The 18,160-nt window shown below is 38.5% G+C and overlaps 3 protein-coding genes across 5 annotated transcripts; 1 reads left to right on the forward strand and 2 right to left on the reverse strand.

Moving 5' to 3' along the window:
* The first annotated feature begins 2,670 nt into the window (after positions 1-2,670).
* On the forward strand, positions 2,671-8,656 carry LOC141817947 (putative apyrase 7). The gene is made up of 3 exons (XM_074705557.1): positions 2,671-2,858; positions 5,451-7,407; positions 8,019-8,656. Exons 2-3 carry the CDS (start codon positions 5,613-5,615, stop codon positions 8,306-8,308), a joined length of 2,085 nt encoding a protein of 694 aa, XP_074561658.1. The 5' UTR covers positions 2,671-2,858; positions 5,451-5,612; the 3' UTR covers positions 8,309-8,656.
* Positions 8,657-10,312: 1,656 nt separating this feature from the next.
* On the reverse strand, positions 10,313-12,787 carry LOC141817958 (uncharacterized). Of its 2 annotated transcripts, XM_074705565.1 has the most exons (6): positions 12,631-12,787; positions 12,281-12,432; positions 11,300-12,160; positions 11,117-11,222; positions 10,820-11,025; positions 10,313-10,744 (listed from the first exon to the last, which is right to left on the reverse strand). In XM_074705565.1, exons 3-6 carry the CDS (start codon positions 11,983-11,985, stop codon positions 10,480-10,482), a joined length of 1,263 nt encoding a protein of 420 aa, XP_074561666.1. In that variant the 5' UTR covers positions 11,986-12,160; positions 12,281-12,432; positions 12,631-12,787; the 3' UTR covers positions 10,313-10,479. The 2 variants fall into 2 exon arrangements, with proteins under 2 accessions (XP_074561666.1, XP_074561672.1); XM_074705571.1 differs by having other exon boundaries at positions 11,300-12,432.
* A 3,000-nt stretch (positions 12,788-15,787) lies between these two features.
* On the reverse strand, positions 15,788-17,266 carry LOC141821909 (uncharacterized). Of its 2 annotated transcripts, none has more exons than XR_012601227.1 (2): positions 16,158-17,266; positions 15,788-16,077 (listed from the first exon to the last, which is right to left on the reverse strand). XR_012601227.1 is itself a non-coding variant. In XM_074709289.1 (2 exons), the coding sequence occupies exon 2, from the start codon at positions 17,066-17,068 to the stop codon at positions 16,301-16,303; it is 768 nt and encodes a 255-aa protein (XP_074565390.1). In that variant the 5' UTR covers positions 17,069-17,085; positions 17,159-17,266; the 3' UTR covers positions 15,788-16,300. The 2 variants fall into 2 exon arrangements, 1 of the variants encoding a protein (XP_074565390.1); XM_074709289.1 differs by having other exon boundaries at positions 15,788-17,085; positions 17,159-17,266.
* Between the last annotated feature and the right edge of the window lie 894 nt (positions 17,267-18,160).

Consider the following 18,160-nt stretch of genomic DNA (forward strand, 5'->3'; position numbering starts at 1 on the left):
CTAGCTCCCTCAAAATTACATATTTCAATAAGGATGACAATATTTTCAATCTGAGATAAATAATTTAACTTAATAATTAAGGTAAGTCGGTAGCACATTGTATATTTAAATTGTATTATGACATTTTTTTAATTTTTTTATTAAATATATACTAGTTTAAATTATACTGTATTGTTATTTTTGAAATATCTTTTTAAATTTTAGAATTGTTGAAATAATCCTTGAAGTTCTACAAATCTTGTTATATTAATTTGTAAACTATTATACTGTTAATTCATGAATTACTGAATGTTTTTTTTTTAACTTAATGAAACTATTTATAGGTTGAAACTATTTTAGGTGGTTTTCAGCAGTTAAAGTTTAAACTATTTACGGACGGCAAAAATTAAAAGAGCATTTATTTTTTATTTATTATCAAAATAGTATATCATTTCAACCCACCTAAAGGTATTTTCTTTATGAAAATATTCTTATTTTTTATACTAGGTTGATATAACTATAAAATCACAATTAACTGGGATTATCATTTTTTTTATAAAAATGTTCTCTAATTATTACAACATAGATATTTCAATTTTGATAACATTAATAATACTATATTATAACACTTACATGTCATAATTGTTATAATACGAGCATTTTCTCTTTATCATGTTAATATTATATTATAATAGTTATAAATTTAGTTACTATAAAGTAGATAGTTTATTTTTTAATTAATATTGATATTATTATAGTTATAATAATTATATAATTGTAATAATAATTTTGATTGATAACTAATTATATTATATTAATTTAAATTTGTAGCTACTATAATAATCATTCCCTCTCCATAAACTTTAAAATAAAAATATACTGATATGAAATATTATTTTAATAATGGGGCGTGGCATCGAAAAAAATGATGTCTTTTGATAATTCCAATGAGAAAGAATAATTTATTTATTTTTGCTGGTAATTGTGGGGAATCTCATTGAAGGCGGTGGGCAGGGCCGGTCAGCTAAGGGGACTTTTTGTATCAAATTGTTACACATTGTACCAATTAAACTACATCCATTATATTAAATTTCTTCTGATACTTAGCATTGCTTTCTAGTGGTGTTAATGAATTATGCTTAGTTTCTTAAGCATAGAATGTAGTCATTTAGGTAAAACTTATTTAAAATAACAATAATAAATTAAATAATAATAAAATAAAAATATATTTAAAAATAAGCAAAATAAAAACAAAGCAAACAATTTATAAAATGAAAAATAAGAAAAATTATATAAATATATAAAAGTAATACTTTTAAATTTATTAATATAGAATTTATAGAGAATTTTTAAATATTCCTGAAGACTAATTTAGTAATTTTAAGTTAAAAGTTGGCTTCAATATATTTTCTAAGTTGAAAAGTATTTTAGTCTTTTTCAATTCGGCTAGTTTGATCCACAAGTCGTGCTTGACCCATTGTACTGCTTTTGGTATTGTGATCTTGTCTACGAGCAATATACTTTTCCAAGCTCATCCCTTGTTTGCTACCTTCACATTTCGGCAAACAAACTTGTAGCCGCGAGTCATGACCGGTCCGTGTAAGCTCGCGGCCAATCTTAAGTTGCGAGCTCGCGGCTAGTTGTGAGCTTATAGCTGCTAGCTTCCCACAAGCACACCATATATAAGCTCAATGAGTTTGATGTGTTGGCTTCGGAGAGTTTTGCAAATAAAAGTTCTTTCACTTAATTTTAAATGCAAGAAAAAAATATATAACTAAAATTGATTTACAAACTAATTTAAAATATATCATTTTCATAAATTTTTTTCGAGTAAATAAAGAACGTTAGCTTGACTCTTGTTCAATTCTATTTTTCTCTCTTTATTCTTCGAGATAAAAATAGCGATAAAATGGACAAAATTTAGAGGGTGAAATAAAATTATTAACAAATCCGGCAGCAGAATCAAATTTTCCCTGATGGTGAAGAAGGTGGAATCAGACGTCTCACTTTGATATTTTATCAAAAACGTGTTTCAATTTATATATAATTATTTAATTATTTTTCATTATATTATTCTCATTATTAATTCTCTTAAATTTTTCATCTAAATATTGAGTTAGAACCAATAATGACTTCAACCTTAGATAAAAAAATATTATTTAAAGATTTTTTAAAAGTTTTAAAGAATTTTAATACTCTTTATTTAATATTATTTTTCATATAGTAATAGTTACTATTTCATAATTGATATCAACTATTATATTATAATAATTATAAAATTGTAATTACTATAATATGTGTAGCAATTATATATTTCGTAGCTACTACGATACATCTAATTGATTCATGATTTAAATAGGAAATATAAATTAGATAATAATAAAAATAGTATTAAAGGATAATTGTGTTATTTTACAATTAAGAGTAGAGTATTATTTTTAATAAAAAATTAAAATAGGTGTCTCTCAGATGATTAAAAAAAACATAATGTTATATGGGAGTGAAGTGTTTTTTTTTTTTATAAAAATGGGAAAAAATATCTTCTTATTTGTTGTCCTTCTTATTTTTTCTTTAATAACCTCGTAAATTTCAATATTAATTATTCGAGACTCAAATTACGGCCGATTTCACGAACCCACGCCCAGATCCCCTATTTCTACTTCCCCCACTCCGACGACGCCTGCCCACCAATTGCATCCGTAGCCGTCCTCCCGCGCTGTCTCTGCCGATCGGCGATCGGCGATCGGCGAGTGGTGCACGGGGTCCGTTCGACGCTCGCAGCTCCACCTCTAGCCGTGGTAGTCTTCATCGATCTTCGTCTCTCCGCGGGCTGCAACCGGCGGGAGTCGACGCCGTGGACACGCATCGTCTTCGGACAGGTATTATTTAGATCTCTTTTCTGGTTTGATATGAACGTGGACTAGTATGCAGACATGGAATCTTCAGGCACACCCAACCACTTGCATTGTCGTATCGTATTCAAGTGTTAAATGTGTCGCATAAGAAGCACCCACCATCCTTGTTTACTACCTTGTAGATCTGGGATTGATTGTCTCAGTTTGATGCGAAAGTGGGTCTCATGTGGTATGATTAATACTACTGAGGTTCGCCTGTGCTACTTCTGCAACTGTTTCTATGATCGAGCACGATCTATGGAATCTATCAGATCCCATGGTTGATGGGCTTTGATCTTCACCTTTAATATGGTGTTCTGCCAAAATTAATTTCTTAGTCGGTGAACGAGATACCTGCACTGTTGTCCAAGCCAAGGGGCTCTAAATTGGTATTGGCAGTCGGCATATTAGCCTCCTAATAATTCCTTGAATTTCAACAGTTTCCGGGTTTGTTATCCTCAAGTTTAGGTTGTAATAGTTCTCGAAGTCTTCCCGAGATAAGTTCAATTTGATTGACATCAAACTTTAAGAATTATAAGTACACATCATCATGAGGTTGAAAAATTCTACTTCTCTTGCTTGTCAAATACTGTTGACAGAAGTTGTCAATATTGGTCGAGCCAATTTTGAATTCACAATAATGTGGGAAGTCTAATTTCAAGTATCATGGAACTACTATTCTGGATGATCCTAGACAATATCACAAATGAGTACTCTGATGGAAGGTTTAGATTGCAAATTCAGGTAAGATGCAGTGGGCTGCGTATATATAGTGCATACTCATCAATAATTAAAAGATTGTTAAAGACTTGATAAGACATCCCAAATAATAATCTACACTTGCTTTGGATAACAAAACATAAATAAGATCAATGTTTCTAGCAAGTATCAATAGGCAGAATATGTACTGATTATACAAAAAATTTACTAACATTGACAGGTGCAACAATAATCTTCTTTAAGAAATGTGATTGTCATTGATTTCCTCTTAATCATCACCCTCCTTCTCTTTTCATATGTAATAAGTTAAATATGAACTTACTATTTAGACCAAAGAAACATATGAACTGATTGTATAAAAAATCAAAACATTAGTAGGTACAATTAATAATCTTCCTTAAGTAGTCATTGAATTCCTCTTAATCACCACACTCCTTTCTCTCCTCATATCTACTATTTTGTGATCCATTAGTTTCTACTTTGAGATGTAAGTAAATTTTGAATATTTTTCTTGGTCAATATGGCTCATTAACTCTCCGCATTATGCTTGTCCATATTGCATGTTAGGATCTTATTACATTCAAATTGGAAAATATGATCCAAATCTCAAGTTGGATTTTAATTGGACCAGGATTTTGCGAACCTACAATCCGATTCTATGTTTTCTTGCCATTCTTAGGTAGGATCTTGATCCGCACAATTCTAATCTAATAAAGACATTCATATTATTTGACATTCAATAAAAAGTAGGCAGCTCTTTCATACCATACCATCCAATTAAGTTACATGAGAAGCATGTATAACTTCCAAGTAGAACAAATAGTCCTTTTCATTATCATATATTTTATAAAAAAATTAAAAAATGATTTAGTTAAATTTACAAAGTAGTACGAGAGTCAACTAGCTTTCAATGCCTCACAATCATATTACATTATTCATTTATTTTCTACGTGAATAGTATATTTTATAATATCAAATGATACAAATTTTAAATTGTTCATAATAATAATATATATAATAAAATAAATTGTAAAATTTAAATACAATTTCAAAAAATATTAAATCATAGGATCTTACAATCTTACAATTTAATCATACTATGTACCTTTCATTGTTCCTAGGTTGGATCATTCGTGGGTAAGATCTTAATCCTCTAATAACCTTAAAAGATACAAATTTGACCTCCTTTGGTTTAAGCCATCAGAGAGTTAGTTATTTTCACTTATTATATCCCTTCATTCTAAGGATCTTTTCTCTTTTGTTTTGTTTTTTTTTTTGTATCAGGAGAAATAAAACATAAAGTAGATAAATCATCTACTTCATGTGTAATCTATTAACTTTATTCCTAAATATTCTAAGGTGAAACTTATAGACTAGCTTGGTCTAGATGAGCTAATCAAAGTGATTGCATCACATACCATGCATATATGATGAGGTGAAGCACTACATATGCATATACTGTTCTAGTGAATATGTGTCTACTTTAACCACTTATAAGACATTACTATGTCAACTTATTATTCTTCCTTTTCCTCTTCCTATGTTGCCTATGGTTTCATAAGGTAAAGAAAGAACTCATCAATATGCCTGAGATTAGAAAAAAAAAAAAAAACTTATTCACTATTTGATTCCTTCTGTCATGATACACTTTATATGCAATCTTTAAATTCCACTGCAGCCAATGCATAATCACTACGCCTACTACATTCACTCCAGAGCCATTACATTTATCCACTTCATTAAGTATGTCTATTTGGTAAATAATACATTCACATAAGATGCTTGTTCTTTGTCTTGTTATTAGTGATACAATAATCCAATTTCATTCACAACAGTTGCTGCCAAATTTATTTTCAGGTGCATAACCATATACAGAGAAATTTACAAATTGCTTCTATCTAGTGTTGGCATCAAAGTGGAGTTGAATGAATGAATATTTAAGTTCACTGCACTACCTCTTTTTTTATCTGCAAAATCTGGTTGCATTGCAGTGCTGGATCTCCTGAAAAGACAAGCATTATGCGGCTTTCCTTGTCTCTCCAAGATCTGAAATCATTCTCTAAACTAAATTCAGATGAACATGAAAATGACTGGAGTTATGGGCGTTCAAAACCTTTTCATGCTCTTCAAAATGGAATTATCCCATCTAGCCTAGTGAAGGAGAAATCTTTACCACCAACTCCACCTAAACCAAAAAAATGGGTACGGGCAACTCTAGGCATCACCATGCTTCTATTATTGCTATCATTGGTATTTGTATGTTCCAAATTTGTTCATTCTTATTTGTCACAAGAGGCATCTAGGTATTATGTTGTTCTTGATTGTGGCAGTACTGGTACTCGTGCTTATGTCTATAAGTGGTTGATTGACCAAAAAGGCGATAAAAACTTTCCTATTGCATTGAAATCTTTGCCTGAAGATCCTGGAAGAAATCCTAGAATGCAAAGTGGCCGTGCTTACCAGCGTATGGAAACTGAGCCTGGCTTTGATAAACTTGTTCATAATGAATCAGGCATAAGGGTTGCTTTGCATCCACTCCTTCAGTGGGCTGAGAAACAAATACCAAAGCATGCTCACAGAGGCACATCTGTGTTTCTACTTGCTACTGCTGGAGTACGCAGGTTGCCTGGATCTGATTCAGATTGGCTTCTAAACAAAGCATGGGATGTTTTGAAGAACTCATCATTTTTATGCAGGAGAGATTGGGTTAAGATTATATCTGGTATGGAGGAAGCATACTATGGGTGGATAGCTCTTAACTATCACATGGGTCTATTGGGTTCATTGCCAGTTGGGAAGACTTATGGTTCACTGGATCTTGGGGGTTCATCATTACAAGTTACATTTGAGACAGAGACACTAACACATCATGATACAAGTATAAGTTTGAGGATTGCATCTACTAGCCACTATCTTAGTGCCTATTCTCTGTCAGGTTTTGGATTGAATGAAGCATTTGACAAATCTGTGGCTCATCTTTTCAGAAAGGTTGTTGGTAGTTCAGATGGTTTCAGCAATGAGAAATTCCAACTTAGACATCCTTGCTTAAATAGTGGCTATAAGGAAGAATATACATGTTCACGCTGTACCCCTAACCTAGAAGGAACCCCTGGGTTTGGAATGAGAACTGGAACAGTTGTCGAATTACTTGGCACTCCTCAGTGGGAGGAGTGTAATGCCCTTGCAAAATTAGCTGTTAATCTCTCAGCATGGACGCATTCAAGTTCTACAGTTGATTGTGAACTTAAACCATGTGCTCTCAGTGACGACTTACCGCATCCTCATGGGAAATTTTATGCCATGTCAGGTTTCTTTGTGGTTTTCCAGTTTTTTGGTTTATCTTCTGAGGCTTCTCTTGAAGATGTACTTAAAAAGGGTCAGGAGTTTTGTGCTAAACCATGGAAAGCTGCAATGAATAGTGTTGCACCACAACCATACATAGAGCAATATTGTTTTAGGGCTCCTTATGTCATATCCCTTTTGAGAGATGGGTTGCATATCAATGATAGTCAGGTGATTATTGGCTCTGGTAGTATTACTTGGACATTGGCAGTAGCCCTGTTGGAGGCTGGACAGACATTTTCAAATTTATCTGAAGTGCATGGATATAACATTGTGCCAACAGACATACATCCAGCTTTCCTTGTGGCAATGCTTTTGTTTTTTGTTTTATTTCTTTGCTATGCACTATACTGCATAAGAAAAATGATTCCAAAATTTTTCCGACGATCATATCTCCCACTCCACAGGCACAATAGTGTGCCGAGCTCTGTTCTTAGCATCCCCTTCCAGAGGTGGAGTCCTATTAATTCTGGTAAGAGTCTCCATTTCAATGGCTTTACCATCTCCCATGCTTTAGTTGGAAAAATTGGTTATGTCAGAGTGAATAGTATCATGGTTTAGACACTGATATACATCTGATAGTTCTGAACTGCACAGATAACAAATCATGAATCTATTTTGGTCTCTTTCCCTTCGATCCAATGCCATTTTTTCTTTAGCAAAATTTTGCTATGACATTTCAAACTATCCCAATAGATATATTTGATATGATATTTGCTCTATCAGCTCTTGCATAGTTGGTTGCTAGTTCATTTCAAATATTTTTATCCTATCTTTTTGTCCATAGATTTTTCTATCTTTAATATGTCCAGGAAGTCTGGTTGAATTGTGTGGGTGCATTTCATTGACTTGCATGCTTGTTGATTCAATAGTCAATCAATGAATACCAACATTTCTACAACAAGAACTTGTCTGAGGATGGTTTACATATAGATTTTAATGTTTGGCATTCTTTTCAGTTGCAGTAAAGGAATGGCCAATTTTAATTAATTTATGGTTTATTGTCATGTTGCTAGCCTTCAATTGACACATGGGTTGATGAAAGAATATTGAGGCTTTTCAATTTGTATTTGTAAACTGCAGTCGAGGGAAAGATAAAAGCACCACTCCGTCCTACAAGTGATGCTTCTGAGCAGCATTCATTTAGCACGGGACATGTATTGGGAAGCAGTAACACTCAAGAACCTTCAGTGAATCCATTAGCCGGTGCTCATAGTTATTCATCTGATAGCTTAGGCCAACTACTGTTTATCAATGGTGCTGGATCGTCCTGGACACCCCATGGGAGTCAGAGAAAACTTTCAAGCAGGAGATCTCAGTCAAGAGAAGATCTCAGTTCTTCAGTAGCAGAAGTCCACGCAGTGAAGGTTTGACTACAAGCATGCTACAATCCCTGAGACTGATAGTACTATTTGTATTTGATTGCCTTCCTTATAAAGAATACCTTCAGTGTAAAAGCCTTTCCTTATAAAGAATACCTTCAACGTAAAAAAAGGGGATTATCCAATTGTCTCTCAGATTTAACAACTGAAGGGTACTGGGGAGAAATAGATGATTTTCGAATTAACATGAGAATCACTTTCATATTTCCTAAATCCTGGGGAGCTATACACAGGAAACTATACACATTGTTCTGTATCCAAAGGTTTCAGTTCTTATGTAATAAATTGGATCCCCAATGATTTGCCAATTTATATATCTGTAGTATTCGTTTACCATAAGTCTGTTGCCTTGTCACATTGCCACATTGTTTTCTAACTCCGGAGAATCAATTAGATTGCTTTTCATTCTATTTAAGAAAATTTACTGAATAAAATTGCAGTTGCTGACTTGTTCGAAACTCATGCACTGACAGTGTTTAATCTGCAAATAATATTCTTTATGCTTTTACACATGTGAATGTGAAATTCAGCTCAGTCCTCCAACTATCAAGGTTATACTAACGTGTTTAACGCATGTGGAAAAACAGTCAAATTGTTGTCACGTAGTGACATGAATGAGGTGGGGGATCAATTTCCCTTCTGATGAATAGAGTTTTGTCACTTTTAAAACTTAATTCTTTTTTTACTGCAAACACTGTAGTCAACAATTCTGCTGCTAAGCTAGCTGGTTCAAACATTTTCAGCCAGTTCAATAAGCATCGCGATTTATATTGTTAAGAGTTAGTGGTTTGTTGTATTCTCATAGAAATTTTTATACCTTTGTTATGGAGATTCATGAAATCATAGAATTTCCTAAATTCAGAAACTTTCACAACTAATGGATTTTCTTTAAATATTCTTCCAACTATATGGTGGTTGAGTTTGCCAGAGAAATGTCATGCCTTGGTTAAGGAATTTTTATGATCAAATCTTCCTTGTGCAACTAATAAATTCACAGATTATTTAATGGAGTTCAGTTCAGCAGAAGATCAAAACTCAGCTATCAACTTCAGCTTGATCCTAGTGATGATGGTGCTGGTGTTTCTAAGGATGAAGTTTTGCATTCTGGTTTGACTAGTTTTCATCCAGTTTGATGGTTCCTTTTAGTTAATCCAGATCCAATATTGATTTGGATTGGTTTTTGACCTCCATTTCATTTTGAACGGTTGAAATTAGTTTAATCTTTTTGATTGATTGTGCAACAGAATTGAGCACCTTCTGGAGGAAGCTTCAAGTTGTACGCCTGGGCTGATGCTGTCTATTTCATTTCTTTTCCTTGTGCATCCATTTGAAGCCTTGTTACTGATGTGAGTATAGTTTCTTTGGTGTCACTTCACCTCAATTTCTTCCGTTTTGCATCCATGTGATTCCTCTTTTCCATTTTTGCATCCATGTTACAGTTTAGTTTTGCCTATAAACTTTTCAGTTGAAATATTGGAATGGCCAATTTTAATTAACTTATGGTTCATTGACACGTTGCTAGCCTTCAATTAACTCATGGGTTGATGAAAGAATATTAAGCCTTCTCATTTTGTATTTTTAAACTGCAGATGAAGGAAAGATAAAAGCACCACTCAGTCCTACAATTGATGCTCCTGAGTAGCACCCACTTAGGATGGGACATGCCTTGGGAGGCAGTAACACTCAACTTAAAGAACCTTCAGTTATCATAGTTATTCATCTGTTAGCTTAGGCCAACTGCAGTTTATCAATGGTGTGGGATCCTCCTGGACACCCCACAGACGGTCAGAGAAATCTTTCAAGCAGGAGATCTCAGTTCTTCAGAAACAGGAGCCCACACGGTGAAGGTTTGATTTACAAGCATTGCTCAAGCCCTTGAGCTGATAGTACTATAGTATTTTGATTACCGTAGTTTAGGGCAATTTTGGTGACCTATAATTAGAAGAATGGAGGTGCATTTATTCAATCTAAGCCAAATATACCGACAAATCGGTATAATTGTCTGATCAATTACTTTTCTGTATATGCCTTTGCAGTCATTACACAGTTTCAAGACAATAAAGAGAAACCTATATTCATGGCACTTGTAAAACAACAGCCAGAGAAAAGAATGACAGCAATGTAGGAAGGGAAAAAAAAAATCTCAGGAGGTGTCTTTGCAACTAGGAGTTTTTGTTGCAAAGAACACAGTCATCCAGAAAGCTAGCAAGTTGAGTATCGTAAAGAGCTGGGTGGTTTCTGAAGTGATCCACATGAGGTGATGACAAGAAATCACATGCCCTGACCTCATGGCCAGCTCTCCTTTGCCTTTCTATGAACGACTCGACCGACTTTGCCGGAATAACTTGGTCAGCCGAGCTGTATATGTACAATTGAGGGCAGTTGGGTTGCTCTGAAGTTAGTAGATCCAAGACATCAGACAGTCTCCTGCAAGAGTTTTCCACAAGATATATTTCAGTTATAACTGTCAGGGGGAAAACAGTTGATGAATGAGGTTTCTACCTGTTGATAGTAGGCAAGTTCAAGACCACTTTGAAGAACTTCTCCAAGACAACTAACAAGGCACTCTCGGCGACTGCCGGTTTGGGACCGGCGCATATGGTTTCAGAGTCCCCTACATTTAACCCTGAAACAATTGATCTTGTGTTGCCCTTTGCCGCCACACTTTGCTTTTTGAGAAGAGCAGCAGAGAAACCTGAAGCCCAAACCTGCAACATTCGAAAGTCGGATTAGTTTTAGTTCGAGATCAAGTGATACCCCAGAAGCTACTGAATCATAAATGCAAAATGACGCCTTTACCTGAGGATCGGGCACCGCAACAGGAGCTGAATCCACAATGCAACCTTTGATCTTGGCAATGGCAGAAGAATCCTGCTCCCTGAACTTCTCGAGCAGTACTCCATATCTGTAGAGAGATGCAAATGTCACACCTGAATTCCCCAAAAACCATAAAAGACTCGAGCAAGAAGAAAGAAAGCTCACGTCAGCCATCCTGTGTTACTGAAAGTGTGGAAGACCAAGTTCTTCCCCTCCTCTTCCGCCACCCAATCCACCAAATGCTCAGCCAACGACTCGACATCCCTTTCGACTTTCCCTCCGACCTTGTAGCTAACCACATCGGCCATGGGGAATGTGAAAGTCACAACATGGTACCCCCTCGAGGTGTACCATTCTGCATATCTCTTGAGGTGCTTCTGCCTCGCTCCGAGCCACCCAAGCAGCACCACCACCGTCTGAGACTTGGCTTTCGAGCTCGGATCGGCTCCGCCGATATCGTAAGCATTCGGATGCGGCAAATGCCACCGGTACAGCACATCAGATTGCGAAGATGCAATGGCCGCCGGCGGCGGCGGCGGCAATTCGACATTTTTCCGAGGGCCGCTGAGCTTGGCGTACTGATAAGGGGCGAAGAGGGCGGCGGGGGAGGCAATGGGGAAAGCGGAGGCGCCAAAGACTGAAGCAGGCACATGAGATAAAGGCTTGATCTTGTCCGCAGGCAAGAATGAGACAGGGCGAGGTGCAACAGCGGCGGCGGCGGCAACAGAGTCAGCAAGATCGGGTTGTGACGGAGAAGATACGTGCTCCGGGAAGGCAGATGATACTGCGGTGATGGCGACTACGGCGGCGGCGGAGAGAGGCCGGTGCAGAAGACCCGAGAAGGAAGCCATTGGAACTGTATCAATGAAGAAGAAGAAGAAGAAGAAGAATTGCTCCAACTTCTGGGCGTTGCAGGTATTAAAAAGGGGCTCCTTTTGCAGGATAAGGACGCGGCCGGCTACTCGGATACGCGTTGGAATTGAATTGAATTGAACACGATGAACACGGACAGGAAGCGAAGTCAAACTGGAGGACACAGCGAAGAGAACAATAAATGTTCGGTCGAATCCATTGACCAGGGCGTCGTTGTCAAGTAAGAAATTAGGGCTTTTAATCCCAACAAACAAGGGGAAATGCGATTCTTACGTGAGAAATAGGAGCTTTGGGGGAAAGAGAAAGGGCTGGCTGTCAAATCCCTTTGGCTGACAGCCAAGCCCTATACTTTCGTCGACGACAACTCAAGAAATAGAGTCGGCTTCTCTTTCTTCTCCTTTCTTGATTGTTCCTCTTGATTCGATCTGCAAACCAGCCATCGGAGGTTTAGATACAGGATTTCAAGACGATTAGCGTTTTACGCAGCTTCAATCGACGAAAAAGAATCACGTATCCTATCATCAAAATCATAGCATTCCCCCAAAACTGGATCGAAGACGACGACAACGCAAGGAAACACAAACAGAAAAAAAAAAACCCAACTTTCGATGAGAGAAACGGACCTCTCTTTTGTTCAGGTGGCTGGAACAGGAGGTGCTCGAGGAGCTCCGACGAAACGGGAAGGCCTATAAATAGGAAAAGGCGTCTGGATTTGGGGAAGAAGATGCGGGCGGCGCAAAGCGAGGAGGAAGAGATAGCGTTGCGTCTCCGCGAATGTGGTTTCGCCGAATCCGTCTCATTTACAGGTATAAAAACACACGCGACCTCTGCTAGATCCCTGGTATATGCCATTTTTAAACGAGAAGAATATAATTTATTTTGGGAAAGTGAAAATAAAAAATAATAATAAATAATAAACGGTGGGAATTTTCTGGAGCGTTTTCTTAAAAATTGTTCTTTTATAATATTTTAATCAATAAATACCTCAGATTATTTTCGAATTTCCGAATTAAGATCATGGGAATTTTGGTCAGGGACCGAATCTATCTAGATTTTCCACGAATCGAGGAGGAGCCGACCACGACGGCGCCACCGCGGAGCTAGATTAGGGTAAAGCTGGATAAGCCGTTCGATGTTGATCGGACGGAGGAGATTTAAATTGGAGCGACAAGCGACCGCGCCGCCGGGAGATCGTCGTGAGTGCTCTCCTACTCGTTCGATCTTAAATGGACGGCTGGAATAGCAAGCTGCCATCAGGAAGGATATTATTGCCTCTGGCATAATTTATTTAAGAAAATTAATAATATAAAACCAAGTTAACTAAAACTTAGTGCCTAGTTTCTAATTATCTAATATTTAACTCAAAAGATTGAAAAGAATCACAGATCGATTTATTTATCTACTAATTCTATATTAATATTTAAGGATTAGGTCAATGGTAGTACGCTTTGGGGTATTTGGTCAAAAAGTTGAGGCTGTTTAAGACTAATTGCGCAAGTTTGCCTTAAGAAAACAAATGGAGAATATTAAAAAAAAAAATGCATGGAAGAAAATTATAAAAATATATGGTAGTAGGAACTAAATTAAAATAAAATTTGTGTCGTTAAAAGTTGACCAAACTCGATCAATATTTATTTAATGTAGGAGCATGTGGTTTTAATAATAATAATAATTATTATTATTATAATAAAGAATTTGAATTTGAGCAATCAACAAAGAGTTTTATATTGATTGCTAACGATGTAGCTTTAATATAATTCATAAATAACTAAAAAATGATCAATTAGATGATATCTATCAAGGAAGTTAAAACATATTATTTTAATAAATTTATCAAAATTAAATACTATAAGTTAAAACTCAACCTAGAATAGAATAAGACGAATTCAAATTAATTTTAAATTCAAGTTATTAATGTTTGTTGTGTTTTAGAAGTTGTTTTTCTTATTTTTAATTCAATTAATCATTTAATGACTTTTAATTCATAGTTTAAGTTTATTTATTTTCAATATCTAAAACCATAAATAAACTCTTATCGAATCAAATATTGAATTATTGACTAATATGATCCTAATGCAATGAATGTTGACACCAATCACACTAATGAACCCAATCCGAAATGGTCTTGCCCAATTTGATCCGAAAAAACAGCTACAACAAACTCCAATTACCCTAAGTTGATCCCAAATTAGTTTAATTAATCTCAATTTAACATAAGGCCATACTTAGCGATAATAAGTATGATATTAAAAACAACTTAAACTTCAGTATTAAGTTCAAATAATCTCAATTCAACAGTTTTATCAGAGAAACCATATTCGAATTAGAGATTGATGTGGCAGATCCTGAATAGTCTTACGTGGCAGCGAAGGTTAAGAAGTCGAACGATGTGGTGAGTCAGAGAGTCAATAGTCAACCATAGGTGGATTATCTCAATCATTCCGACATTGACCATTTCGGCCACTCGGTCCTCGTCTCGATCATTCCGACCTCGACTATTTGGGTCATTCGGTCCTTGTCTCGGTCATTCCGACCTCGACCATCTCGGTCACTCGATCCTCATCTCAGCCATTCCAATTCCAAAAGATGCCAAAAATTCTCAAGCGTGCGAGCCATGCCGGAGGATCAGTGCGGTTACGAGGTTGTCAGGCTTGATCCCCTGCATCCCCTCGTGTTTGTGCCTACGACTAAAAGGTAAGAAGAATCCACACTGCCGAGCCATAGGGCGGTTACGAGGTTGACAGATCCGGTCCCTTAGATATCGCATATTGGTGTCACATGATAGTAATGTTCAGAACTTGCACCCTCAAACACGACATGAGTTTGCTCCTATGCCGACGTGGATATTCTTTTTCATGGATATAAATCTCTCCCGCATGTATAAAGATATCTCTCTTGATTTCCAGCAACTTCATACATTTCTTGCTTCTTCTTTCTGTACTAACTTAAGTGTTGAAGTGGTCTGTCGGAAATTCCTGACACCTTACTAATCCGTTTGCTTAGCTTTTCTTCAGGTCCCTTCACCGGTAAGGGCGATCATGTGTGAGGTGACATATTATTGACTGATGACTTAACCGTCCACGATATCCGGCCAGAATAGAGATAATTATGTGGTAGATTAAGATAACACGAATATATTATACTTTCCAGTGGCCGGAAATTGCCCACCCTGTTCGCGAAGAAAACCAAGTTACACTTGTAGATGCAGAGATCACAAGCTCCATATCTTCTCCTGTTGGAGAGTACCTTTCAAGGTCTCTCACCATCAACACAACAAGCCACTGATCGATCATATTAATTGTTGAATGTTGCTATGCTATTGTTCTATGCATCTATCAATCAGTTTCAGTCTCAAAACTAGCAGACAGCCACAAGCTAAGTTCATCATCAGCCATGATTCTTGCAGCTCCATTTAAAGGCACCAATTATTGAAAGAATAACTTGTCGATTAAACATCGATCGATCGACCAGTGGAGACAGCAATGCAACCCAACTCGAGTTGTTTATGCATGTTTGTGAAAGTCAAGAACAAGATCATCTGTAGCATACCAGAAAGTCATAGGACAGCTGCAAGTCTTTAGAGTAGGTGAATCAGGACAATCAGAGTCTGTAAGAACCCTAATCTGGGTCGAGAGATTAGGACCATCCAAGAGGATATTCCAGGGGCACTAGGAATGGATGCCACAAAAATGTTTTGTTGTTTTTTTTTAGCATGGGCATGATGTTGAGATGCCTTGTGTTGCTTGTCACAAACAAGATGGTGACCTTTCAACAGACATGTTCTATCAAACAAGTAGAAGGAACCTTGGAATTACTTACTTGGATCCAGACACAATGATAAACTTCTGAATAATATGAACATAAATATAAGCTGTGGTTTACAGTCCTAGCAAACTGCAACTGCCCTTCTTCTTCTCTTTGATAGGTAATTGCAACTGCCCTTCTGCATGATGAGGACAGTGAGCAGGAAAAGCGTGCTCGACATGAAACAACTTCTGGGGAAAAAAAACTTTACCAAATTGTGCCAAGAATTGTTACCGTGGAGCAGAAAGGAGAAAGATAGAACGATCCTGATCGAACAAAGAAGCAGATCAGTAGCACAGCAAAGAAACTACATGCGCAGTAGAGGGGTATCAGAAGATTCATCTACCAGATCAAGTCATTTTGTCTGTGAGCAGTGTTGATTTTGTCTGCCTTCTTCCTCCGTTGGAAGCTTTCGACAGAAGGGTTTTGAAGGGATATGAAGAAGATAAGGATAAAGATTAGGTTTTTATTTGTTCATCGATGGATCTCCTAGGGCCGCCGGCCGCGGCCATTAAGAAGACGGAGCTGCTCGTGGGTCTTCTTGATGAAATCATCGATTCGCTGGTTGAATTCGTCAGGGGTCGCCGACGACGAGGGAGCCTCCGCTGGTTGACTGGCTTTGCGGCGGGACATCGCCGGAGAACGAGGAGTGTTCTCTGTGATAGCTTTCCAGGCGGCCTCCATCGACTCGTTCGCTATCTCCCCTGCCGCCGCCTCGTCCTCCTCTTCGGAGGCCTTTTTGCCCGTGACCGCCGACGAGACTGCACGCACCTCGTCGGAGTCTGTTGTGAGGCAAGACGCGTCCGATGGAGAACTCTCGACGGGATCCGGCGCCAGAACTGCGGCCGCCGTCGAGGACGGAGGCATCTCGGGGCGCCAGGTGTACGGGGAGGGTTTCCCCAAAAGCCCAGAGACAGGCGGAGATCCCAAAAAATTGGAGCTTTTAGGCTTCCCGGAGTCCACCATCCTCGCCTCCGCCGCCCATTGCTCTCGGTCTTGCTGCTTCTGATCGGAGAGCTTCCAGATGACAAAGATGATGAGATGGACGGCGACGAAGAGGTACGGCGGCGCGAGCCAGGAACGGAGAGCGGCCCGGTAGCCGGGCAAGGCAACGGCCAGAGCCTCCGCGGCGGCGGGAACCGCCACTCTGCCGGCCGCGCCAGCTGAGAGGACGCAAAGCAGCAAAAAACCGATCTTTGATGCCCTAATCAGGGTTTCGTCTCCCCTGGTCCAAGAACTCGGTCCCGGATTCGCCATTTCCAGCAACAACCAACCTTCAACTAGAACCAACCTTCAACTCGAATCCAAAGCATAGACAACCAGAAAGAGAAACGAAGAACACTATACCAAATCTAAAGGGTCGCCATTAGAGCAGTAGATTGGAAAGTAGACACCGCTTCTAGAAATTCTCTGGAGCAGAGAGAGAGAGAGAGAGAGAGAGAGAGAGAGAGAGGAGAAAAGTGGTGGCTTGAATTCGAAGCAGAGTGTTCGATTATTTAACGTGGAGTGGAAGAGGGAGAAGCTCTGGATATTTCTTGTTTTTAAAAAATATTTAATATTAAGATATATCTATTTAATACGATTTGATGACAAGTTTATTGTTACGTCATAATCAAACGCTAACTAATAATTAAAAAACATTAAAAATGAAAATATATCGATAAGAAAATCACAACTAACACGGCACCTTATTTATTTGTATTAAATTAAGAGAGAAGTGATGTACTGCACGATATCCCCATCGGCGACCCATGCGTGACATCCGACCCATGCCCACTGCCATCACTCCCGTTTCGCCGTCCGACCACCTCCGGCCGCCGGACCGGTCCCGATCTACGTGCTACTCGCCGGTGCGTCGATCGGCGTCGGTCAGACGGCCGCCGGTGGCCGGACGACAGCGAATTCGGTCAGAATCTGCCGCTCTCCCACCCACGCCCACTACCGCCGGGTTTCATCGCCGTCCGACCACCTCCGCCCGCCGGACCGGGCCCGATCGACGCGCCACTCGCCGACGCATCGATCGGAGTCGGTCCTGCGGCTGGAGATGGCGGGATGACGGTGAATTTGGCCGAAATCCAAGACCACAGTGACTGGTGCGGATTCCGACCAAATCGCAGTAGGAATCCGATCAAATTCCGACCGGGGAAGGACCGGCAGTCGCCAGCGATCCTTCCCTGGTCGGTCTCCGACCGGAATTTGGCGCGTCGATCGGGTCCGATCCGGCAAGTGACGTATCGATCGGGCCTGGTCCGACGGTCGGAGATGACCGGACGGCGATGAAATCGCGGCGACAATGGGCTTGGGTGGGAAAAGTCGCGTAGGCACGGCGTGCAGTATATCAAATTTCTA

Source organism: Curcuma longa, chromosome 2 (genome assembly GCF_044706935.1).
Source record: "Curcuma longa cultivar G26 ecotype Majalengka, Jawa Barat chromosome 2, ITB_CL_G26_1.1, whole genome shotgun sequence".
Taxonomy (NCBI): Eukaryota; Viridiplantae; Streptophyta; class Magnoliopsida; order Zingiberales; family Zingiberaceae; genus Curcuma; species Curcuma longa.